Consider the following 27544-nt stretch of genomic DNA (forward strand, 5'->3'; position numbering starts at 1 on the left):
AAAAGGTGCAGCTAAAATATACAGAAAAATACATGATGGAGGTAGGAGGGAGGGATGGTAGGGGGAAAACAAAGGAGGAGGCAACAATGCTCAATAGGAAATGTACTCATTACCTTGTTCATGTAACTATAACCCCTTTGTACAGCATTTCTACAACAAAAACGTACAAAAAAGAAAGATACATGATGTATAATAGTATTTTCAAAAGAACACAAGCTTAAGAATTATACTATGTGTTTTTATACTTAAAATCAACTGATCAACAATGTGAAAATGCTATAAAGAGAGACATATGGAGCATGAGAATATAGAATCCAGAGTCAAGCTTGTACATATATGGCCTATCATTTTCAAGAACCCATTTCATGGTGCTGCTTGCCAGAAAGGTTGAACCAATTTACATCACCACCAACAGTGTATTAGGAGTCCCTTATGCCCACATTGAGCTAGTATCTGTTATTGTTTGTATTTTGATGATGGTCAATATGGCTGGGGGAAGGTAAAATCTCAGTGTTGTTTTGATTTGTATTTTCTTTATGTCTAGAGATGTTGAGCATTTCTTCACGTGTCTAGCGGCCATTTCTATTTCTCTGTTTAACTTATTTTCTCACTTATTAGTTGAGTTGTTGATTCGTTAAGGGTTTACTTCTATAAGCTCTCTGTACATTCTGGATATTAGGCCATTGTTTGATGTGTAGCTGGCAGAAAAATTTCCCCATTCTGTAAGCTATCTTTTTTAGCTTGTTAACTGTGTCCTTTGCCTTGCAAAACTTTTCGTTTGATACAATACCATTTGTCAACTCTTTCTTTAAAATGCTGGGTTTCTAGATCATTACTCAGAAAGTTCCTGCCCAAACCAAGGAGGCCTAATGTTTCCCCTACTCCTTCCTTTAGTAGTTGCAGGATTTCAGGTTTTACATTGAGGTCCTCGATCCATTTTGAATTGATACAAGTTGATAGATAGTGATCCAGTTCTAGTTTCCTGCATGTGGATATTCACAGGCAGTACAGGCTGTCTGATTTACAGCCTATGTTTTTGGCTCCCTTATCAAAAATATTAGATGGCTTAAGTCCTGAGGACCAATGGAACAGTACCCCCAGAAATAAACCCACAAACTGATTATTAATAAAGTCCTAAGTGAAGAAGAACTGCTTTATCTACATATGGTTCTGGAGCTATTATATACCATATGCCTCACACATATGAAAAAATAAACTAAAATGCATAATGCATTGGGAAGGATGAGACAGGAGGATCAGGAGTTTGAGGACAGTCTTGGGTACATAATCCTATGGTGGAGAAATAAGGCATTAAGCCTGGTTTAGGACAACAGATGAGTGTACAACACCAGCTAGGAAACATTCTTGCTAAAATTCTGCTTTCATATAACTTCACATTAACAGCAGAAACAAGGAATAAAAAAAACATTAAATTAACATCATGTAATCAGCAAAATGCAGAATATGGGAAATCCTACAGCAGAGAAACAATGGTTTCCTTAAATAAATTCGAAGAGACGGAAACAGGGAAGTGAATAAAGAAAGAAGGAAGGAAATGACAGGTGGAAAGATACTTAAAAGACTGTGTAGGAAAGGGGTCAACATTGACCTGGGCTGAAGCAGAGCTTTCCTGGGAACAACCTCAGTGCCCTCCTACTTGTTTCCCTAGGAACAAGGGATATGAAGATAAAGGCAGGCTTTGTGTGTGCTTCAGGTGCTCATGGAGCAGACCTTAGACGGGGGAAATTGCAAAACAGTATGCAGGCCTTGGAGTGGATGATCAGGTCAAAGGTGGGGATAACGTAGTCAAGAACTCATAGCATATAATACAAAGTCAAGAAAAGTAAGGGAAGCCAGGCGCTGGTGGCTCATACCTATAATACTAGCTACTCAGAAGACTGAGATCTGAGGATCACAGTTCAAAGCCAACCCAGGCAGGAAAGACCATGAAACTCTTATCTCCAGTAAATCACTAGAAAACCAGAAGTGGCGCTGTGGCTCAAGTGGTAGAGCACTCCCCTTGAGCTGAAGAGCTGAGGGACAGTGCCCAGGCCCAGAGTTCTAGCCTCACAACCAACAACAAAAAAGAAAGAAAGAAAAGAAAAGGAAAGGGAGGGTCAAAGGGGTCGGGGTGAAAATGTTGAAGGGGATGACACTGTTAAAGATGCATTATATTCATAAACTGCTTTGTTTTATGGCATCTCCTTTATACAACTACTTTGAGATAATAAAACAAGTCATTTTAATGCGTAAAACTTGAAGCAGGTTTTCTCTGCATCAAGGTGGCATCCATACATATTGGCTGTTTTCCATGAAAGTGAATATTTATTCATAAATGAATGCTTATTCATTTCAAGTGAAAACTAAAAGAAGCCATATGTTAGGAAAACTGTAAGGCTCCATAACAAGATGCCGGTGTTATATCATCACTGACACCTGCTCATATCCTTTAAATACATAAAATATTAGATTAAAGCCATTTAAATTGAGTCTGGTGGCCAACTTGGACAACTAACTAGTGCTATTATGGTATAGAATTATCAATGAACATGTTGCATGGATCTTGTATCAAATCAACTGTAAAGATAGTAGAACTGGAGAATTGTCAAAGTTATGATGATATAGGGAAGGGTACTTCATTTTTACACGTCAATGGAATTGGCTGGTGTTCTGTTTCCAGAAAGAATGGGGCTGGGGGGTGGGGGGTATCTTTAGAACTGCTTAACTATAACTAATTACATGTTATTTGGACTCTGTTTCCAATAAATCCAGGTGTCCAGAGCATGAGAAAAGGCAGGACATGGCTGAAGACAGAGGGGGAAAAAATATGGGCTGTCCTAGACTTGATAATTATAACATGGAAAGTACTTGAGGGCTTATTATGCTATGTATTTAAAGCTTTTCCACAATTACAAAAATATAAGACCAAAACAATGTGGAAGACCAGTAGGAAGAAACATTAGACAAAAAAGACAGGATCACTATCAACCTCCCTATTTGGCTGCACATGCAATTTAGAAATATCTGGAAAAAAAAACCAAATATCTGTACCTGCTTCAATCAACTTGCTGCTTTCTTCTGTTTTAGATTCAACATTCTTTATATTATAAAAGGAGTTATATACCTTTCCTTAAAAAAAACTAATATCAGCTAGGAATTCAATTAAAACATTATGTCGTATCCGTTTGATTTTATGTCCCTTGATGACCTACAGAAACTTACTGTACTTCTCTTCCATACTAAGTTTATTCATCAATATCTCTCCATTTAGCTGATTTCATTCAACTGAAAAACATATTCAGTGAGAATTCATTGGAACAAAGCATCCTGAGAAAAACAAGTGAGAACAAGGAGAAAAAAGTAGCAAAATGCATCACCTCCTATAGACCAGGGAGAAAGTGATTCTTATCTACTGCAGAGCTTTAAAAAAAAAAAATCTTTTCAGGTACTAAAATATCAACATTAAGTTTTCTGCTTGCATCTAGCAAAGAAAAAGTGGTACCTACTTGGCATATTACATTTCAAGTCTGGTTTCAGAAAAAAAAAAAAAGGCAGCACAAGAAGTTAAAAATCACTAGTGACAGGAAGTAAAAATTCTTGATTACACTATTTTAAACTAAGGAAGGTACAGCCCTTGCCTGCTGACTAATACCTTGGAGCGCACACCACATCAGGGGAGGGCTGGCTCCATCAGGGAGGGCTGGGACTGGGTGCTCCAGCTGAATATTCTTAATTAGGAAATACTGACCTTAGATGTCTGTTACAGTAAGTTGTTTTGGAAAGAGACCTCAGGCAAAAAGATCACAGATTTTGTTATGCTTTCCACTGTAAACAAGTTTTTGCTTTCCTTCTGATAAAAAACACTGTGGTTTCTGCAAGCAACAGTAACAGAGCCAAAATGCATGTATGCACTTTTCCTTCCAGAAAGTTCTTCTGGATTCTCTCACAAATATGATGATTCAAGTTATATGTAAAAGAGAATTCCATAGTCAATAGGAAATCAAAGAACAGTCATTACTTAAGGACTACAGTCTGTATTTTAGGAGCTCACTAAAAACTAGTCTTGTTTCATGATGGGAACCATAGTGGAAAATTTATTTGCTTTCCAAGTAAATTGAAATCACTCCCATGATTTCTATTAACATCTTTCACTAAGAACAGCACATCTAGCCCCAGTTTCTCTCAAGTCCAGAATGGCTGTTGAAGAATCCACAAAGATCTCAAACATGGGAGCCCAAAGTCAACTGACTCATCTTTTTCCCACCACCACATCTCCTTTTCTTTCTCAACTCCCTGCAAGAACAAGACCATAATGACCCAGCCAGAAACCATAGACATCACTTCTTCCTGTCTCTAGAACCCTCCCTTTCCACATTCAATCAACTAACAAAGGACTGGCCTTTTTCCTTTATTTCTCTGTGAAAAACAAATTAATAAATAATTTCTAAGCCTGGCTTCCCATGTCAAAAGGCAGTATCAGGTTATTATGTAGCTACTCATAGAATAATAAAAAAAAAGTTCCTATTTTCACACAGATAAGTAACTTCAAAGACTGATGACAATCTCCATCATTTTAACTGGCAAATTTATACATTGAAAGCATTTATAGAATGCTATTTTTGATATTTGTCTTTTAGTATGTCATTTACGATGCAGGTTAACTTCCAAAGAAGGTTGGATGGGAGTTCCTCCCAAGACAATTAAATTGAATTTGAAATATGAAAATTTCCTTTGATCATGCACTCAGGTCTAAAGAATTGCTGCTAGAATTGGAGTTTATTAGAGTTTAAGCTTTACTGTCAATTTGTACAAGAATGAGTATCTTGATTTTTTTGTTGTTTAACTTTAGATAATAAAAGGAGTAGTTGCTATCATGACTATGTAAGTGTTCTATATAAGTACATCTTTGCCTTTTCATTTTAGATTAATTACACTAAGAAATACTGTCAAGTGTTCAGAAAAGTCAAATTTCCAAAGCTACTTAAAATTCAGAAATAGTAGTTGAGACTGGTTCTTCTTTAGATAAGTTTCACTTTGGGCCCTGATCTTTGAGAAAAAAAATCACAACAAAACTTGGCCATTGTTAAGTCCTAAATCTGCTATGTGATTAGACAAGATGTTCAAGATACAGCTTTACTTTCTGACAAAATGCCATGGAACTGACAATGGCTAAGCGTTCATAAACAAAGCTCCTTGATGGTATCACTGGTTCACAATATGTAACAGATTCCAAGTTTTTCATCAGCATCTACTATGAAATAATATCCTACAATGGATATCTGAATACAATAACCACAACAATACATCTACTATGAAATAATATCCTATAATGGATACCTGAATACAATAACCACAACAATATAGTCTATAAGTACAACTTTAAATATCCCACATTTTCACAGATTTGCACATCTAACACTTTTTCTATACATATCTTTACTAGCATCAATTTTAACACAAAAAAATTCCAAACTGGCCAAAGTTATGTATTATTTCTAGCACTCCATGGGGAGAGGTTAAGTAGAAGGAAAAAAAAAGACAAAGATAACGGACTATTTATATATCAGGACAGGGCTAGTGTTACTATATTTTTACTGTGAATCTTATTTGAGTATTATCTAAGCTATGGTTTACATTCAACAGCTATACAGCTGTATTCATTTGTCAAAGCAACATACTCAGTAGCATGCAGTACACACACTTATAATCTAGCTAAGTGGGAGACAGAGTCAGAAGGATTATGGTTCAAGGCCACTGTAGGAAAAAAGTTAATAGATCCCTCATCTCAACAAATAAATGTCTGAGCCCACTGAAACATACCTGTCAGCCTAACTACATAAGAAGCATAAATAAGACTAGTCTTGACTCAGACCAGGCAAAAAAACAAGATCCTATTCAAACATGAGAGCAAAAAGAGTTGGAGAAAAAAACATTCATATAGTAGATTGCATGTCTAACAAATTCAAGGCCTTAATTTTTTGAAGGGGGTTGGGGGAAAGAGTTCTAAATTTTATGTTAAACTTAAAAAATAAATATTGAATGGATATTAAGAGCAAAGTGCTCTAGTGTCTACAATTTAAAATTGCAACTTAAAAAGAAAACAAGAACTGATAAATAGTTCATAGTCACTACTTGAAATTTTCCAAAATTAAAATTTTGGAACAGTCCTACTGTGATGTCATCTGCAAATCTAAAAACTCCTCTCATAGGTGTTGTATAAACCTTCTCTTTCTACTACCTGAAGCACACATCTGGATGCTCAATACATTACAACTTTATTTTATTAAGTTCCTTTTGATAATGAATTAATTTGGAAGAGTTAATATTTTGGAGGATCACTCCACCAGGGATCTGAATAATACTTCTACAATGAAGAAGGCAAAGATAAATCCAGGGAAGTGGAAAGGGGTCATGAGCCTGCCCATCAAAGGGATGGGTTTCTTAAGGAGAATGGGGACCCTGGGGACTCTCTCTTACCTATTTCTGTGTTAGAAATGCCTAGTGATAAAAATTAACAGGAAACTATAAGAACCCTTTACAGCCAGGCCCACCCAGCAAACAGAACTGCAGAAGCAAAAGCATATAATCCCTGGGTTTAAAACCCTGACTGAAGGGATTAGCGAAAGGGTGGAAGAGGAAGGAAACTATAAGTATCACCTCCTAGACCAAAGTTTTAATATGAGTCTCTGAGTCCCTAAGGGTATACATATGGGTTTCAAAGATTCTGTGACTTCTATCAACATATAAACATTTAAAATGCAATGTACATGTATTTTTTGTGATGAGAAGATTTATAGCCTCATCAGATTATGAATTATAACTGTTGAAAAAAATCACTAACTGAAAATGAATCCATAAATGGAAGAACTGTATCATAAAATGCAATGTTTATGATGATGACATTAAAAATCCCCTGTTGATAAAATGAGTAGGATGAATTACCTAAAGAGGTAATTTTCCACACTGGATCTTAAAGATCTTTTCTCTGTACTTCATAACTAACCAAATTATTATTGGTATCTGTGAGTACATTCAGATGAATGTGTAAAACTAGGTAATTCAAAGTAGTCAAAGGTATGTCAACACTGACTGTTTAACATCTGCCAATTACTAACAGTCTTGGATTCAAAAACTTGAGAGTGCATCTGCACACACACACACACACACACACACACACATCCATACACACAATCACTTGATCACTCACAAAAAATCACTGTAGCAGAAATAACTTTTCCACAAATGTGATGAAGATGGTTAAATGCTGAATAACAGCAATTTTATTTATCTATTCAGAAAGGGAAGGTTAAATTCAAGGCATTCTGAGAACCAAAGTAACCATAGACTTTTCGACTGTTAGTTTAAAAGGCATAAATAATAAAGTAATCATTTTTATGGAAACACTGGCAAGAAGAGCTGTAAGGCTGGTGGCACACATGCATAAATGTGAGGTGGTACACACATGCTGCCTTCTTCCTGGGCCTGTGGCACTGCTGCACTGCCTAAACTCCATCTGAGCCCTCCCCACCTGTGCAAAAACAGAATCCTTCTGAAAGTTGTGTAATGACAACAAATGAAGAAAGGCAAAAATTACTGAAATGAGTTTTCTTTCATGGAAAATGACATAAAGTAATCAAAAAGTTTGACTTAATAAATGATGCTGTAATTTAACTGGTCTTTCTGTTCTCATATTACGAAAAGGTGACAATATGCGGTTCACTTCTGAAGATGACCAACCTCATCTGTATTTTGGCCATGGGACTTTGCTTGCTGTTTAAATGAGATACAAACTTTGTTTTTAACACAAATCTCAATCCAGCCTGGTTTTCAACCTAAACATCTCAATATGTATTTTATTCCTTAGCAGAATCACTTATATAAAAGTTACCAAAGTAAAATTGATATTCTAGAGGGTGTACAAATACTGGACTTCAGTACATATAAAAAGATATGAATACCACCAAAATACAACAAAATAAGGATATAAGACTACATGTATACATGTAGACTATATGTCTACATTCTAGACTATGGCATCTAACTAAATCACAGGGCATACTACTTTCATGGCTAGTTTCCTTTACATAAGGCATTTCACATTCATTCAACATTAATTTGTTCTCAATAGTATTCTATCAAATAGATGTAATAATTTATCTATCTAAACAGGCACAGACATATAGGAGGTTTTTCCAGTTTGAGGCAATTAGGAAGGGGGCAGCTATAAGCACATTTTTGCATAAACTTACATTTTCATTTCCTATGCCAAAAACTGAAATGTTGAACATATGATAGGTGACATCTCAACATCTTAAAGATACTGCTGAACTATTCTCTAAAAAGGCTGCATACTGGGTGTCTCTAGCAACAATGTATGAGATCTCTAGTTGCTCCACAACGTTGTCAACATCAGATTGTCAATATTTTTATTTTAATTAATTAACAGATGAGTATTTTAGTATCCCTAATAGTAGTGAGGGGGGAGGGAGAGAAACTTGCATGGGCTTATTTGCTAGTTTGGAGAGAGTGTTCAACTCTTACTCTTTAAAAAAAAAAGATTATTGTTTTCCTATTTTGAAGAGTTCCTTTTATATTCTGGATACAATCAGATACTTGGGTACGTGATCCAAAATATGTTCTTCCAATCCATATCCTGCTTTTAGTCTTCAAATAGTACCATTTAAAAAACAAAAGATGCTCATTTTGATGTAGTCCATCTTAATTCTTTTGTGTAGCTCATGAATTAGGGATCAAGAACTTTTGGCCAAACCAAGGGTTCCAAAAAAATCCTACAACTTATTCTATAATTTTTACAACTTTCACAAGTTATGTTTTTCTGATTCATCTCCCTTGGGTTGATTTTTTTTATTGTGAAAATACTGTAGAGAGGGATTACAATTACATGGGCAAGATAATGAGTACAATTCTTATCAAGCATTGTAGCCTCCTCCTTTGTTTCCCCTTCCCATCCCTTGCCATCCTCTGCCCGCCGCCCACCCCCCCATCCAATCCTCCTCCCCCCCACACCAAAGTTGTAAAGTTCGTTTTTCCACATAATGACTTGTACATCTCATTGTTGCAATGGATCCACCTGTATCCCTAGTTAAACGACTTGTTTTTCCCTTCCCCTCCACAAATTATACCAACATCAAATACAGTAAAAGCAGGGGTTATACCATGGGGGAGGGACATAAAAAGCAACAAAGAAATAATCTTATAAGTGTGTTGATTTTTGTATTCATAGGAAGTTCATAACAGGTTTTTCTTTCTATTATATAAATATATCAGCATAATTAGATTAAAACAAGGCCTTCTTCCTTAAGTTGACTGCTACAGCTCTGTCAAAAATTAGTTGGCTTGGGGCTAGGAAGGTGGCTCAATGACCCTGGGTTCGATTCCTCAGCACCACATGAGCAGAAAAAGCTGGAGGTGGCACTGTAGCTCAAGTGGTAGAGCGCCTTGAGCTAAAGAGCAGAGGGACAGTGCCCAGGCCCAGAGTTCAGGGCCCACGACTGACCAAAAAAAAAAAAAAAAAAATCAGCTGGCCATATCTGTGTAGGTCTATTTCAGCACTCATTATTCTATTTCCAGTGACTTTTTGTCCATCTTTTCACCACTGCCATGCTGCCTGGAGTCAGCTACTTTATAATAAAGTCATAAAATAAAGGGCTTGATACTCCAATTTCATTCTTTTTCAAAACTACTTTAGATAACTTACTTCCTTTGCATAGCCACATAAAATTTAGAATCAGCTTGTAGCTTTCCCGAAGAAAATAGCAAACTTTCCATCAGAATTACTTCTACATGCATTTGAGAATCAGTAACTTACTGCATTGTATCTTCCAATCCGTGAACACTATACAGGTAATTTATTTAGGTCTTCTTTGTTTTTTCTATTTTATACATTTCAAAGCATATATATTCACACAATTCACTAGACTTTTACCTCAGTATTTAATTTTATTGGAAGTTCTGTGTATTTTTTGTGGTTTTTTTTTTTTAATTTTTGGTCGGTCGTGGGGCTTGAACTCCGGGCCTGAGTGCTGTCCCTCAGCTCTTCAGCTCAAGGCTAACGCTCTACCACTTGACCTACAGAGCCACTTTCGGTTTTCTGGAAGAGTTTCACGGACTTTCATGCCCAGGCTGGCTTTGACTCATGATCCTCAGATCTCAGCCTCCTGAGTAGCTAGGATTACAGGTGTGAGCCACCAGCTCACACCAGTTTTTTAAGTGTTAATTTTGCTCTACAGTGCTGGTATATATAATCTCTGAGTTCAAAGAGCTTCATTGTTCATTTCATGGGATTGTCGATGTGTATAGTCATGTCATCAATGAATAGATGCAGTTTTATTTGGGTATTTTCACACAACTAAACTCTGTAATACATCCAATATTAACTCATTTTGCAGTAAGACCTCAGGGCCTAACCAGCTGTAGGTCCCATGACATTTAAGGGTCACTTATAGCAACTAAGTCAGTGTCAACCACACTCAATCTGATATTTTTCCATCTCCTTTCTTCACCCATAGCACCATAACACCATGCACATGGCTTTCATGCATGCAATGGCTAGCACAACATGCCAGTATTATGCAATTTACCTGAGAAAAACACAGCTACCTGAAAATCAAAGTTTATCTATTCAGCATAGCACACAGAATAGATGGAAAGATGAGGAAAGATCAAGAGAATTTTAAATAAAAGCATACAAAAAACATACCACAAGCATTTAAAAACTGAGTAACACATTTTTGATAAACAGCATTTATATGCTACTCAATATTAGATGCTACAAACACACAATCCTACAATGAAATAAAAAAAGAAAGAAAAGAAAAGAAGGCAAATGACAGTACCAGAAATACAGATAGAAAAGGTAAACAATGAGTGAAGAGAAAAGTAATACAAAGTAAAGTATCTTTATTTCTGGTGCTGGGTGCTGGCAGTGAACTCAGGGCCTTATTTTCTCACTCAGGTTTCTTGTTCCTGGCTTACACCCTACCATTTGAGCCATCTCCAGTCCTACAATAACATTTTTATGATGACTCACAGACCATAAAAGCTTTGAATCTATCTGCTAACCTGTAAATTTTTAAAGCTAAAGGTGTTCCTCTTGTTAGAGTGACTTCTTTGTCATGAGCCTTACTCTTCTAAAAATGAGTATAGTGTGCAAACTAAATCATCAAGCAAAGATTTTAACCTTCTGAAATCCTTTCCAGCTCTAACAGCTGATGAATATACGAATCTGCCAAAAAAGATTTATAACTATCCAAGCATAGACTTGTATTAAGACAGTATGGGGGCAGTTGGTATTCGGCCATCGGCCACAAATAATAAAGGAACTTATTAAATATTTTTTAAAGTCTATCTCTAATTAAAAGGGCTTTTCCAACCCTCATTAAAAAGAAAAAAGGGCTTCAGACCATTCTCATTAGTATAACCTATTAATAGCTTAAATCAAACCGCCGCTCACTGTTTAAGCTATCAAATGACTACTATCTATCCAAACACCAAGGAAATGTTAAAAAGGAAGACTCAAGAGTCAAATATTTACAGTCTATATATATAACTAAATTCAACTACTTCTTTCTCATCGATTATACCAAAACAAGGAAGCTTTCAATAAAATACAGTAATTATATAAAAAGTCAAAAGTTGAAAAAGAAAAAAGGCCACAAATGTAGAAGATGGAAAATGGAAGAGGAACAAAGGAATAATTTGAAGATGACAAACTACAGGGTATGAGGACAGTCATATAAACATATACATATACATATACATGCAATCGACCTATTCATAATAGAATCTAGATGCCACATTTAGTAAACTTTTAAGATACAAGCAAAGTATCATTGGGATAAAGAAATCAAGAGCTTAAAGAAGGCATGGTTTGAATAAACCTGTGTGAACTAAGTCAGGAAAATAAAGTATGAGTCCCAGTACAGTTGTATTCTTAATCACAATATACAAAAATTAAGAATTTAAAAATAATGGAGTATTTTTAATATTTATATATTTTATTGCTATTGTAAAGGTGATATACAGAGGGGTTACAGTTATGTAAATCAGGTAATGAGTACATTATTTTTTAACAGTATCACCCTTTCCCTCACTCTTTCCCAGTGTTTCCCTCCCATCCCCACCCACAAGTTGTATAGTTCATTTTAGACATGATATTCTAGATACAGTAAACACTAAAGTTCCAGGAAAATTATAAAAATTAATCATTTGCAAGTAGTTTTGTAAAAAGCAAAATATGTACAGTTTAATTCATTCACACAGGATTCTTACACTACTACCCATCAAGTAGCCCCTCCTGGACATTCCAGAAACTTGATTTTCACAGCAGACAAGCCATACTCTCTTAGACTGGGCATTTGTTACAGACATCTGTTTTCAATATGTCAATACTAGTGCTGCTACTGACATTTTACCTTTGTTTTTGTTGTTTTGCCTTTTCTTTTGCATGTAATTGACAAGACAGGAAAATGAAAAAAAGCTAATGCAATATTAGAGAATAAGAAAGAAACTGTGATAGAAAAGTGTTTCACCTATTTTACCCTTTGGAAATGAGACTAGTGGCATTTATTTATATAGAGTAAGTACAGAATCAACATTAAAAAGATCATAAGTTTCTTGAGTTCTAGAGTAAGAACGATATATATGTTTTTTTGATCAGGCACTTGCTTTCATTATAATCTGGGAAATGAATTAGAGGGAAGTAACCATTTCATTTGGTAATTACTATTGTATACATAAAAAGCCTAAACAACTAAAATTTAGACATGACATAATTGATTCAGGTTAAATTTAAAACCACCACCACCCCAGTTCTGATCCACAATTTGTATACTTGTGAATGATCATGTGAGTTATTTTGGAAAGTGGCTCATCTTCAGATACTGCCTCTTGAACAAAGGTGTCATGATCTTCAAAGAACCATCTCAGTGCTAAGGCTGAAGGAGCTACCATCAACTGAGGAAATTCAGAATAGAGCTCTTATTCCTATAATCAGTGTATCTTAGCAACAGACTACCATGAACCACATAAAAATAAGAATAATTTTTGACATGATGCTAAGATATGAAGTAAGGATGCAATGTGATACCACTGAATATACCAAAATGCATGGATATCCTTTCAAAAATATTAAAAAGATTCACCCTATTGTAAGTGTAATAACACATATATTCAAATTGCTATCATATCTCTTTAGAACATTAATTCAAGTTTTAAAATAATGTTTCTAATTAAACCTCAAAAGCAGCTTTCCTATAAAGCATAACTGTCTGAAAGCCATAATTTCCACATGTACTGACGATAAATGCATGTGTGTGAGGAGAGATGTCAAGAAGAAGCAGCTATTGTCCTGCATTGCTGTGGATGCATACTGTGGAAGGACAATAAGAGGACATCTGAGTATCTAACAATTCTTCAATTCAGAGGGCTAAAGGCCCACATTCTAGGAATGGTAACCTTATCTCTGAAAAGACAGATGGGCAGGAGCCAAAAGCATTTGTCCAAATACAGGATGAGGTCCTAATGCTCACAGTAGCTGCATATAACAGATATTTGTGCAGTGATAATTGTGTGTTTCAATTATTTCAAGCCCAAGGTAGCTACCTGTTGACCTGAGAAATGTGTCTCCATCTTGTCACTACTACGAGGTCTCACCAATTTCTGGTAATTGGATAAATACATAATAATTATATTTTCATACATACTAAAACTATTTAATAACTTTCAAGTTTGGATCACTAGAACCAGAAAAACTAGCGAATGTCATTTATAGCAATTCTGTTTCTCTAAAAACAATTCCACTTAAGTTTGGTAATGTGTATGCACATTAATTAATTCATTCATTCAAATATTTATACAGAGGCTACATATCCAGGACTGGAAATGAAAGTGGTAAGTTGTAGACATTTCACAAAGTGAAAGCATGTGAGAACGTTTTCCTGGAGCTAAGCTATTACATGAGGGACAAAGTTTTAAAATGATAACAAATACAAGTATGTAATCTCAAAGAAAATTAAATTCCCCTAAAAGGTCCCTGATGCCATCACTTTATATATGACTGATGGCAAACAATAAGAAAGACAAGATAAATGTTAAAAGAGAAAATATCAGTAAAGTATTACAGAGTGTTGCAGTATTTTCGAAGATGTTAAATCTGGGAAGGATTTCAAATCTTCAAACGAGGCAAAATCTGATAGGAGTATGTAAAAAGTGATATAACTTCCATCAAAACTACTAAGCAGCATTCAGCTATTGGCTTTGGAAAACGAAAACTGCCAAGGGACTGTCAAAACTATTGGCCTTAACAGTGACAGAAAAGAAAATAAACTCAGATTTTCCTTAGCTTCCAATGTCCAGCTTTAAACTTTTTTTCCTAAGTATCACCATCTACCCTGCTAGGCCTATACTCCATTCCCACTGGTAAAAATAAAATAAAATAAAAAATAAGGGTATCACATCCATAATCTCCTGACAAAAACTGAGCTTTTCTCCCTCACCTCTTGCCACTCCTGAAAGCTAGTGGCTCCTTATTATGTTGACCACAACACCTGGTTAGTACTTTTTGTTTTTCCAACTCTACATAAATACCCACAAATATCCTATCCAGTACCACTTCCAAACTATGACCTCACCCTGCTAATCCAATGAGAAGAATGAAACCTTCTGTCATGAACCTTCAAATTTCCTACCTCCACAACAAAAACTCAATTGCTACATCAAATATTTAATTAGAATGTCACATTTTAGATACAGCATCCAATGTACAGAATCAGATACACTAGTAGCTGAATAATATCCTAAGAGGAGACACTAGAAGGGAGAAAGAGGACGAAAGGAGAAATAGAAACTGAAAAATCCAAATGGGGAGTATTGTGATGAAGAACCAGTCCTATCTTCCATCAATGTCATTAAAAAGAGGTAGGGCTGCATTAAATTAAGCTTGAAATGTCCACATTTCACTTTGCCACGTAGCATGAAGGAACCACTCAGCTTTTTCCTATAGGAGTCAGTCAAGAGTGGATGGAAAAAGGAGCTGAGAAGTTTCTCACTCATGCTCTGAACTTCTGTCTCTTTGGACACAAAGGAAGACACTTCCTTTCCAAGGTTTGTATTTCCATCTGTGCCCACGTCTTGTTTAGAGTTTCTCCTGTCAATCAATTCCTAATCCTTGCCCCTTTGCTTTTCAAGAGCTTATATTAAAACAAACAAATCCTTACTATTCTCTAAGGTCTACCACTCTTCTTTTGTGATTGAAGTCCTTAAAAATGCAATCCCTCATAGCCAAACTTAACTGATTTCTAGCCTAACTTCTCATTTTTCTAATCTGTGGAAATGGCTAACTTATCCCAGTATTATTTTTCCATACATTCAAAAGCCTGAAATTAGGCCTGTCCCTCTATATTCTTCACCTTTCCCCAATTCTTGTGTCTTGGATGACTTCTGTGCCACTTCTTGCTCCCGACATACAAGTACGAACCACTTGCCTTTAGTGCCCTTATCAGCTCCCACCCCACTGACTGAAGCCACCTGTTTACCTATATTCTTTTGTTTTTGTTTTTTTGGTGGGTCATGGAGTTTGAACTCTGGGCCTGGGCCTGGGCACTGTCACTCATCTCTTCAGCTCAAGGCTAGTGCTCTACCACTTGAGGCACAGTGCCACTTCCAGTTTTCTTGTGTTTTTGTTGGAGGTAAGTGTCTCACAGATTTTCTTGCCCGGGCTGGCTTTGAACTGCAATCCTCAGATCTCAGCCTCCTGAGTAGCTAGGATTACAGGCGTGAATCACCAGTGCCCGGCTACCTATATTCTTTTTTTTTTTTTTTACATTCTACTTTTCCTCTGTTATTTCTTTTTTTTTAATTTTATTTTATTTGTGAACATACTGTACAGAGGGGTTACAATTACATGGACAGGAAAATGCGTACATTTCTTACCAAGCATTGCAGCCTCCTCCTTTGTTTACCCTTCCCATCCCTTCCCAGCCTCCCCCCTCCCCCCGGCTACCTATATTCTTATCTCTGCTCTTTGTTCAGAAGTTTCAAGCCCATGGTTAGGAGTAACTACACTACAGTATGCCAAACCCCAAACGAATACAGTTCTGCCATCATTGCTTCATGCCCCGAACTCTCTTCAGATACTACTTCATTGCTGGCTGGGTTGCCATGTTGGCTTCCCCTGCCTGTGCTCTCCCTAGATATAGCTTCCCATACCACATCCCCTTACAACACAGCTTCAGGGTAATCTTCTCAATGTGCATCTATGGAAATGTTGCACATCTTCCCCAGTCTTCAGTCCAACTTAATTAACTTGGGGCAATTTTATTCTTTCCACTAAAGAAAACATTTCTCATTTTCCTATGTATGCTGGCAACTCCAGACAATTGGACTAAAATGTTGTTGCTTGTAGATAACTAGCATGGCTACATTCGCGCCTTTTCTTTATATATAGATAGACTTAGATACAGGTATTCTTTCCTATAATTTTCTCTTCATGCTTTCTGTAATAGGAGGATAATAGTCCTCTAAAAATGTTCACGTCCTAACTACTAGAACATTGCACGGCAAAGGGAAATTAAAGTTGCAGAAGAAATTAGGGTTGCTAATTGGCTAACATTAAAATCAAAAGACTATCCTGAATTATCCCAATGGGCTCAAAGTAATCACATGAGGAAATATGACTAAGAAGACAGAAAAGGATGTGCAACATTGCTGCCTAGGGAGCCATAAGCACAAGGAACATGGATGGCCTCCAGATGCTGAGAAAGCAAGGAAACCAAGTCTCCCAGAGCCTCCAGAACAGTCCTGCAAACACCAATTTTAACACAGACCTATGACCTCCAGAACCACAATAAATTTGCATTATTTTAAGTCACCAAGTTTGTGCAAATTTGTTATTGCCTGCAACTGAAATCAAACACCACTGCATCTGTAATTATTCAAATATTACCTATCTTTCAGGATCCATTTCAGATCACTATAATGCAAAAATTATTCATCTCCATAGCACTCTGGGCAATGGTTACAATTCATTTCTCCTCTAAACCCACAAACCTCTCTGGGGGAGTTAAGAAGTAAATCACTGTCTCCGTCACTTCCTAACTGCACATCTGTGTGAAGTTTCTTAAACCTCTTTGTGCCTTAGGTTTCTTGTCTATTAAAAAAAAGTCTCTTAAGATTGGGAGGATTAGGGTTGGGGATTTAGTTCAGCGGAAGAGTGTCTGCCTGGTAAGCACAAGGCCCTGAGTTCGGTCCTCAGCTCTGGGGGGGAGGGGGGGAATTTTAAAAAAAAAGCTATAAAAGATTGTGAGGATTAAATACAGGAAACAATATACCTTTCATAGAACTATCACACATTAAGCATTCAATATAAAACATCAGTAATTATCAACAACTTTAATCTTCACCTATTTTTTAGTCATGTCAATACATCTATCTTATCACCATACCATTTAAGCATACACTTATTCATACTGATTTCATTACAGACAACCTTGGCCACATGGGAAACAGCCTAGAAATAAGAGCAGTATGAGACAAGTGGCTGCTAACTTCAGAAAGCTCACCTGAGAAAACAAGCAGAGTACTGCAAACTGGACCAAAAAGCAATGTGAACTAACATTTCCAAATTCAATTTAGCAAACGGGGGGGGGGGGGGGGGGGAGTAGCAGTGGGTAAAAAAATTAGAAAAGATAAATGTTTAGAAATAAAAGGCAGCTTTATAATCAATATTTTCAATCTTCTTTTATAATAATGTTAAAACAATACAGACAGAGCCATTTTAAAATCCTGTGATTATTTAAGAAGTCCTCCTAGATCATCCAAAATTAGCATTTACCATGATGTGAAGGTTTTAACTTCTACTGTGGCTAAAGAAACTGATATATTCTTTTTGTATTTCTGAGTAATGAAGTGTAACAACTCTATCAGGTACAGCTAGATGATAACTTCAACAAGTTAGTAGTATATATAATAAAATTTCCTTTCTTTCTAAAGAAAATAAAAAACTTTAAACTCCATATTTAATTAGAATGTAATAAAACATTGAAAAGTGTAATGACTTTTGGTGAAAAGGGCATTTTAAAAAATTATGAGCCTAACTATTTTTAATGTTTTAAAGTAAATAAAAAATCTCTATGAGGTTTATCAGCTTTAAAAAACTAAAAATTTAAAAAAGAAATCCGGAGATGTTATAAAATAATATTATGGACAAAATCTGTGGGAACTTTTTCATCCAAGAGCAAATAATCTGGCTACAACGGACTCAGGAAAACTAGAAACTTGAATCTCAGGTTGAGGTAATGTAGATTAAATTCTCTTAAAAGCAAAAGTATATTTGCTTGTTTACTTATGAAAGCTCAATTCTATTCTTTAACATAAGGGATACAAAAAATATGAAAGAGACATTAACTACCCAGTGAACTTCAAAACTTTACAATATAGTCCCCTTTGAAGGTACAGTAACTCCATGGAAAGAGAATTGTAGATAGTACATGAGAAAATTTTCAAGTTTTAGTTACATAAAAGACATACTTTAAAACCTCAAGTTTTAACTAGTTAGAAAATAATCTTAATTTGAAGCAACAATAATAGTAATGACTTCAAAATACTTAACAAGATAAACATGTGTGGGGATATAACAATGAACTCCTCCTCCCTGTATAACTGATATAAGCCAAACTAAAAATTAAATTCTCAATGACCATTACTGAATACTATGTATCAGACACTGAACTTGAAGCTAAGAATGGATCAACAACTAAAATACTCACCACCCAAGGAGATTGCAGTTTAATGGAAGATGTACGGGTGGAGCTGAAAAAGCTCAGTTGGGAGAATAGTTTAATGGAAGATGTCAATTGTACAGTATGACAAGTACTACAATCAGTAGTAATGTGAGTGTGTGGTGTTTGTGCTGTGGCTGCTACTGGTTTGCTGTGGATGCACAGTAGAGGGTGGGAAGGACTTAGCCCTGTAATGGAGGAAAAACAAACAGTCCCTCATATAATGGACAGGAAGTATGCCCGTAAAGTGAGCAGGGGAAGAATGGTCATTCCCAGTAAACTTTGTCACACACTAAGGACAACTGTCAAAATGGAAAACAATTCAGACTTTGATTATCTCAAGTAACTCAGAATAAGTGGTTACTAGAGTATAACTCAGGCAGTAGAAAAATAAAACTCGCTACAACTCAAAAAATTAAAGGTCCAAAGCAGGTACAAAGATTACTTGAAGAGACCAAATGATCTTGAACTGATAAGATTTGACAGACTTGAAATAGTAACAAATTTAAAAGAATACATTTATTCAAAAGGGACTGATCAGCAGTGTACATACAAGAAACATACAAAAAAAAAAGATACTCAAGAAGAATTGTGACTTTGCCTTGCTCTAGACGCTTATTCAGGAGAAAGTACACTAACACCTGGCCAGCAAATTTCAAGAATTATTGTCCAATCAGACTGTTCATAGAGAATTTAACAAAATCATATTCAATGAACAAATTATATATCTCAATGACTCATTCTTCCAATAAATAAATACTTATTAAATCTAGGAGGTCTTCATATCAGCAACAGCTACATATCTCATTGCCTCTGTTTTAATTTCTAATCTCTGAACTTTATGAGAATAGGTTTCTGAATCTTTAATACCAAAAGTCAGAGGTTGATCTATAACACATTACCACACCAACTGAATGTCACCTTATAGGGCTTTTTCTTTTTTTTAGGGGGGTGGGATGGGGGGGAGGTGGGGGCAGGGGGAAGGTGAAGAGAACTAACTAAAAGCAGGTAACTTCTTTAACCTTCTCTGGTCTTTGGCAGCAATATGAAGAATGAACCATAAGATGTTGAGAGAAAAAATGACCAGTGACAAACATGATGGCCTGTGGGCAGTAGAAAATATAGACAAATACTGGCTCCAAGAAAGAAAGGCAAAAGCAGTAGAAAAGTTAAGTCTATCAGCTATCAGCAAGAAATAAATTGCAGAAAAAGTGAACATAAGAAAGGCAAAGTCAAAAATAGCAGGCCAGCTTGATTAGTAGGAATGGGAAGCATTTCTCTAGGTGTTCCTCACACTTCAAGGAAGAGAAAGCTCTTTAATATTGTCATATAGGGACACAAAGCAACAAAATTCAGCAAATGCAAAAAGTATGAATGAGTACAAAAAAGTTCTAATTGGGAAGGCTTACAGACTAAGATGTGGAAAAAAAATATCAAGTCATGAGCCCTTTTTTTCCAGTTTAGAGCACATAAGAAAAGCATTTTTTAACTATGCACTCCAGGAATACATGGTTAGTATTTTGGGCAACATTTACCATAGCACAATGAAAAAGTGTTAAATATGATGTGCCAATAGTCATCTTATAATCTATTTTTAAGCCAAGGGTATTAGCTGGAAAGCCATACTTTTTACCAAAAAATGAGAAAAAAAATACCAGTGAAAGATATAAAATCCTGCTAAAGATTACATTATACAATTAAGTATAATCTGCAGACAAGAGATGTTTCAGAAAGAACTATTCCTTAATTCTTGAGCTTTTCATGATTTTTCTCTCCTAAAAAAATGTTCAACTACATCTTATTATCACATACCCAGAAAAAAAAAACCCATATTCCCAGTGGATACCAAATATTTTATGTGCAAGTTTGAGAAAAGCTTACCCAGTGTTGATGGAAATTATTTCTATCAGTGGATTCTTCCTAATCTTTGGCAAATCCAACCGTGCTCCCCCCAACCGCTTTCCATTATCCTTCTTCTGGCCCAACAGTCTCACAGAGTGACCTTCAAATCAAGCACATAAATAACATTAATATGACTCACACCATTCCACTTTAATCTATTGCTTGCAGCAAATGTGTTAATGTTTACATTTAACTTCTTTTATGAGAGGAAAGAAAAAAACTCTATAATCAAGAGCTAAAGAAGAAAAAGGTAGATAAAATGAACTTCATTCAATCAAAAAGCATTTACTTTTCAAAAGGTACATTTAGGGAAGATGTGGTCATTTCTCTTCATATTACCGGTAATTTTTTTCTCCCACCATATCAAAACCTGGACTAAGGATCCACTAATTAATACTTCACCGTTACAGATTTTCTTTTATTTTTCTTACAATTTTTATCTTTTTGTGATTATGTATTCAAGTCACTGTCCATAATCTTAAAATAACAACAACAATTAAGTTTTACTTAGTTCTTTGAACTCCCCATCTTCTAAATCCAACACTTTGGATCGCAATTAAGCCTGATGACTGCTTCTTTTTCCAAGAGTATGACTAGAGTTACTTTCTTAACACTTAACAGAATACTAAACATTTTAGATATTATAGTAAATCTCAACTTGCATTTCCCCACAAATTTGCTTTGTGTAGTAACTTATCTGGAACATATCTACAAAGCCTGTCCTCTCTACAGTGAAAAACAAGTGATAGATCTGCTTAAGTTTTTTGCTTTCAAACTTGACTTTCAAGGGGGTCACTTCTGCATAGGCATAGTATTTTTTTTGTCAGTTAAAAAACTGATCACACATTTTAAAAAATTATTTTGAGGTGGTAAGATTCCTGCTATATCCTGATAGATATTTGTATGAGCTAGGGAGGGAAATGTTAGGGTAACTTTCAAGTTGGCCTCTCCATTCATCTCGGGCTCCCCTAGGTCTTCACTGGACTCTTTGGGTAATTGCATGCAGGCTTCATCAAGCAAATAAGTGCATATGGGTGGTTTGATCACACTTCAGTTTCTGCTCTGCATACTGAGGAATTAGGCTTTCTAATGTCCCAGAATTCACTGTTAAATCCTTGCTAGTTTACTTGTCCTTTGTTTGCACCAAACAGAATAATCTCCTTCCAGGAATGCCACAGATCCCTGTCACTTAGCATCAGAATCTCCACTATAACTATCAGTTATCCAAATCCACTTGAACCATCTCAGCAGTAACAGTGATGCTACTGTTTCAGCCACAGCACAAACACCACACACTCACATTATTCTTGAGCAAAGTTCAGTTGCAATCACAAATAACTACTTCTCAATTTGCTAAATGCTTTTTAGTACATTTCCACATTAAGGTATAATTTCCTTTTGACTATCTGTCCAGTTTTATCATTGCTTTTATGGGAGACAGTCTACTTACCTCTACATGCAAGACAAGGGCAAAAAAAAAAAAAAGCAACTTTTTAAAAGTAATCACTTAAATAACCCCAAATGCATAATTAGTAAAGATTCTAACCAACTTTATACTTGTTTCATCACCCTTGTTCCATAAAGCTATATTGCTTATACATCTCCTAGCCAACTAACTATTCATGACCAGAAGTAATAAAACCATCATCCACAGCTTTTTTAGCACTCACTGCTTTAACAAGAAACGTTCATTCATTCATTCTGAAATTTTGTAGTCTGATATAAAAGCAAAGCAAAAGTCAAACAAGTATTTGGCAAAATAAATGTCACCAATTTTCAAAATAAATTGAACTCTCCAATCAAAAGTCCATTTAATGAAGAGGTGAGAAAGACTGGCATGATAACATAATAGTTCTCTGAGAGATACCAAAATTTCAGTAAGGACTATACCAAGGCATGCTATTTTCATACTAGCATAAGACAAATTTCATTACATCCTGCTGAGACTCCAGTAATATGTACCCTGCACTAATAACATTTGATAAATTATTCATCTTCACCATCTAGATGCAAATAAAGGAAGATATCTGGGCCTGATGACATAATGAGTTATTTTCCAATCCAATGATTCATTAAAAAGCAGCAGACTTAACAATAATCCAAGGCTGTTTTATTTTTTCAATTAAAATATATAATACACTAATGACAAAGTAGGAAATAACATAAAAGCTACTTGATATATCTGGCCAAAGACAAAAAGAAAGAAAAATCATCCATACAACAATTTTCCTTTTTTATGTTGTTTCTGGGACTTGAACTCAGTCTGTATGCTGCCCTTGAGATATTTTGCTCAAAGCTAGTGCTCTACCACTTCAGCCACAGTTTCATCTTGGACTTTTAATTGGAAATAAGAGTCTCATGGAAATTCCTGCCCAGACTGGCTTCAAACCAAGATCCTCAGATCTCAGCCTCCTCAGTAGCTAGGATTACAAGTAAAAGACACTAGGTCCTGACTTACACCAATTCTTTGTAATGGATTAGTAAAACAAAATGGGTAGTTCAGGTTATACCATTTCTTTTAAAAATGGTCTCAAATGGACTTTCTATTTCAACCTAACTCCTTAAATCTAAAGTCTACAGGGTAAGAATCATTTATTATGCATAATCACTTTTTTATGTATAACTATCAATATAAATCGTTATAAATAAAATATAAATTGGCTAAAATGAATTGAAATTTGATAGAATAAAAATTAAACTTAAGGAGATATCTTAAAGAAGCCAAGCCTAAAGAAGAAGAAGAAAAGGAAACAAGGGCTCAGTACCAGAGAGACATACAGAGGGAATTGAAATGAGAAAAAAAGGAATTAGTGGAGCAAATTTATCCTGAAAATAAATATGCTGTACCTACCACAACAAATTCACGTGACTATGTTGTACTAGCAGTGATGGGAAAGGATGACTGCTCAGGGAATACTCATTTATTTGTGAATTCTATCAGTTGAGGGAAAGAGAAAAAAAGAAATAATAAAATTTAAGAAAAAAAGGAAAGTGAAAATGTTCATTTTTACATAAAACCCATGTTAATAAGAAAATGAAGAATCACTAATAGAAATAGAGAGGAAGCATAATCGTCAGTGGGACAGCTGATAAGAATGTGAGACTACTGAACAGTCAGTGACAAAGATGTAGGTAATTAAAATACTGATGTATAATTCTAATGTATGGATGAAACAGAACACTAACTTTCCATGTAGAATGTGATGCACCAAGCACTGTTTCTGAGAGCTTTTGTCTTTTCCTGTAAGTAGAAATTCACATTTCATTCTTCTGAATGATGGTCAAAGGTGACTCCACTGTTTTATTAATCATCTTTTAAAAACATTGTTTTATTACATATGAGTGTCACATAAAAGTCAACCTGTTCCAATGAAATTCAATTTTAAGCCTTAAACGCTTTCAGTGGTTATTTATAAATTAGCTACAGACCTTGATTCCATGATGGTATTTGCATTTGGTCAAATACACTATATGATGTTACTAAACAAACTTTATCATTTAAATCATATACTGAAAATTTTAAAACTAAAGCCAAGCACTGCTGACTGACGCTTGTAATCCTAGCTTCACAGAAGGCTGAGATCTGAGGATCATGGGTCAAAGACAGCCCAGGTATGCAAGTTTGTGAAATTCTTACCTCAAATTAGTCACCAAAAAAGCTGGAAGTAGAGCTGTGACTCAAGTGGCAGAGCACCAGCCTTGAGCACAAAAAGCTCACACAAAGCACGTAGGCCCAAGTTCAAGTCCCAAGTCTGTCACCCCCCACACACAAAAAGCTCAAGAATAGCATCCAGGCTCTAAATTCAAGCCCCAGGACTAGCTGCATACATGTATATGTACACACGTACAAATGTACACAAACACACATGCAAATTAAACTAAAAATTTTCTACCGGGAAGTGGGTACTTAAAAGGGGTGAGGCCAAGGTAAAAGTACTTGATGAAGGATAAGAGAAGAGGAAACATGTAGTCAAGAACTCAACATATATCCTATAATATTAACAAGAGAAGAGGGGTAAGTAGGCAAGCGATGAGTAAGAATGTTGAAAGGAGTGACAATTGATTAAGATGATGCACTGAATTCATAAACTGCTTTGTTAAATGGCAACACATTTGTAAACTGCTTAAATAAAAAATTTTAAAGTAAAAACCTGTTTAATTCATTAGTATATATGTATTAGCAAATTCATCATACTAAAAGGTCCATGTGAGAAAAGCCCAAAGTGTTATACATTGTTTGTACAATAATTTCTACACTAGTTGAATTCAGTGTTTGTCTATGGATCTTTTAGGGCCAATCTTTCCTAAATCCTACAGTGTTAACTGTACTAACACTAGAGAGAGAAGGGGAAATATCTCCCTCATACATAGAAGGCAGGCCAGCTTGCCTTCATATCAGAAAGGCATTTATACTGGTATTATTATTGGTCACTCACAAGACAGGCAAGAACCAGGCCTGGAACAGGCATATATATTAATTGAATGATAGAAACATGATAATGTACAAAACCTATACACATATTTACTAACTAATTTATGTTTGTAGCTCCTCTGATTCTCACAAGCTCAACAGGGTACTATTTATCAGCTTCACTGCATCACACATATTACATAAACACCAACCCTCTGGCAACATGGACTCTTATTGTTTACAATTTCCCCTTTTAATTTCTTTTCCTTCTATGTCTCCATAGAAAGGCTGGAGTCTGCTTCAGTACTTTGTTCAACCCAACTAATTTTAAAGGCTATTCATTGTTTCCTGACTTTGTGACCACCCACCTCACCAGCACCAGAGTGCTTGTGCCAAGTTGTCTTGATCTCTTGCTGACTGCTCTTACGTTACACAACTCTGGTACTATTAAGACCACACTGAAAGACTTGTCTAAACCCTAAGCTCTGGGTCAGCCTGCTGGAAAACTTCCTAGGAAAGCAATCGAACACAATGCTGGGTAAAAAGAATAGGAACACTTTGGTAGAAAATTCAAGTCACAAGGAATAAAGAGTAAATGTACTTCAGCTATCCATTTTTACTTGATCAGAACAATTTAAATAGTATCACTGAATATTAGAAGTCCTCCCACCATTTCATCTGTTTTGCTACAAAACATTCATACTTATCACTGGATATATACTAAATTACAACTAAATTACAAAGAAAAACAAAATAATAGTCCCAAGTTTCTATCCCATTAATGTAACTCCTCATATAATACATCTCATAGACAGAAAACATTTCTTATATTCTCACAGAAGCCTCTCTCTTAAAATATTTTCATTTTAAGGGACAAATAAATTGGTCTCCACAGAAACAGCGTCTTTGTCACAACCTAAGTTGGAAAACTTTACATGTATGTAAGTTTGTAATAATGGCACCTATAAAAAGACACCAAAATGAAGAAAGAAATCATTCTTTGTCCAAAGTTCCAGAACTCGAAGTAAAAGTCAATGTAAGTGACGAGAGTTTATTCAGGTACTAGTGTCACTTTGCTATATTTTCAGAACTCAACAAAACAGAAATCAAAACATTCACTAGTAAGCAGATTGAGAGAAGGCTAAAGTAAGATCATAGCACATTGTTTAAATTCCTACCAATTTAAGGGCTTAAAGGCTGTTTAATATCAAAACTACTGTTGCAAGATATGCAAAAGAACCTACACTATAATAATATGAAATTTATGTATAGATACAGGAGAGAACATGAAAATGCAAATACTTATTTGAAAGGTTTTTCTATAAAGATTTTTTATTAGCAGGCATGAGTTACCCAAGAGTTCATTGTGATATTACCATAGACATGTACAATATACTCCATCAAATTTCCCCTTCAAGCTCTCTCCCTTATTCCTCTCTCCCTTTTCTTAAAACAATTTCAACAGGTATCATTATTCTCCTTTCACACATGCATATAAAATACTTCAACCATATTCACCTTTATTCATTTACCTTCTCATTCACCTTCAAAATTTTAAGTACTTTTTCTTTTTTTAATTTTATTTTATTTTATTTGTGAACATACTGTACAGAGGGGTTACGATAATGCATACATTTCTTACCAAGCATTGCAGCCTCCTCCTTTGTTTACCCTTCACATTCCTTCCCAGCCTCCCCCCTCCCTCCCAATCCCAATCCTTCCTCTCCCCCACCCCCCACCCCCGTTCCCCGCACCGATGTTGTAAAGCTCCTTTTGGACATGACAACTTGTACTTCTCATTGTTGCAACAGGTCCACCTGTATCCTTAAATGACTTGTTTTTCCCCATCTCCTCCACAAGTTACACTGACATCAAATATAGTGAAAGCAGGGGTTATACTATGGGGGAGGGACATACAAAGCAACAAAGAAATAATCTTATAAATGCGTTAGAAACACATGCATCTTGTACCTTATTGTTGATATGTCTAATAGTTATTACTTCAAGTTTTAGCAAACCAAGAGTGGATATAACAAATGGTCTACATAGGAAAACATATTCTTACTCAAAGATTTTTTTTCTGGAATTACAATGAACACTTAGTTTTTGGTTTTAATTATCTTTCATAGGCAAAACTATCTTTCATGACAATAATTTGTATAGATTTGTATAGTGTCAATTTATTTTCCACAAGTTAAATCAAGTGCAAATCAAAATACTGCAAGTCAAAGCAGTCTCACAATAATAACAGAATATTAGCATTGACCTTTAATAGAATACTTCAGATCAATTTGATTCTTGCAACACTAAAGCTATGCCAGTGCGTGCAGCATCCATGGCAGCAGTACAGAGCATTATTGCTCTCATACTCACACCTGTTATTGCACCTGGTGATAGAGGCAGACAGAACAGATTTAACAATAATGGCATCCGG

At 35.5% G+C, this 27544-nt stretch overlaps 1 protein-coding gene across 2 annotated transcripts in view; it reads right to left on the reverse strand.

Annotated features, from left to right (window-relative positions):
* Positions 1 to 27544, reverse strand: part of Cdkal1 (CDK5 regulatory subunit associated protein 1-like 1) — a 520358-nt gene that overhangs the window by 340219 nt on the left and 152595 nt on the right. For both annotated transcript variants that reach the window (XM_013030462.1, XM_013030461.1), the window contains one exon: positions 20679 to 20799. In XM_013030462.1, coding sequence (XP_012885916.1) covers positions 20679 to 20799 — 121 coding nt within the window. The remainder of the gene's footprint in view (positions 1 to 20678; positions 20800 to 27544) is intronic.

Source organism: Dipodomys ordii, unplaced genomic scaffold (assembly GCF_000151885.1).
Source record: "Dipodomys ordii isolate 6190 unplaced genomic scaffold, Dord_2.0 Scaffold130, whole genome shotgun sequence".
Classification (NCBI taxonomy): domain Eukaryota; kingdom Metazoa; phylum Chordata; class Mammalia; order Rodentia; family Heteromyidae; genus Dipodomys; species Dipodomys ordii.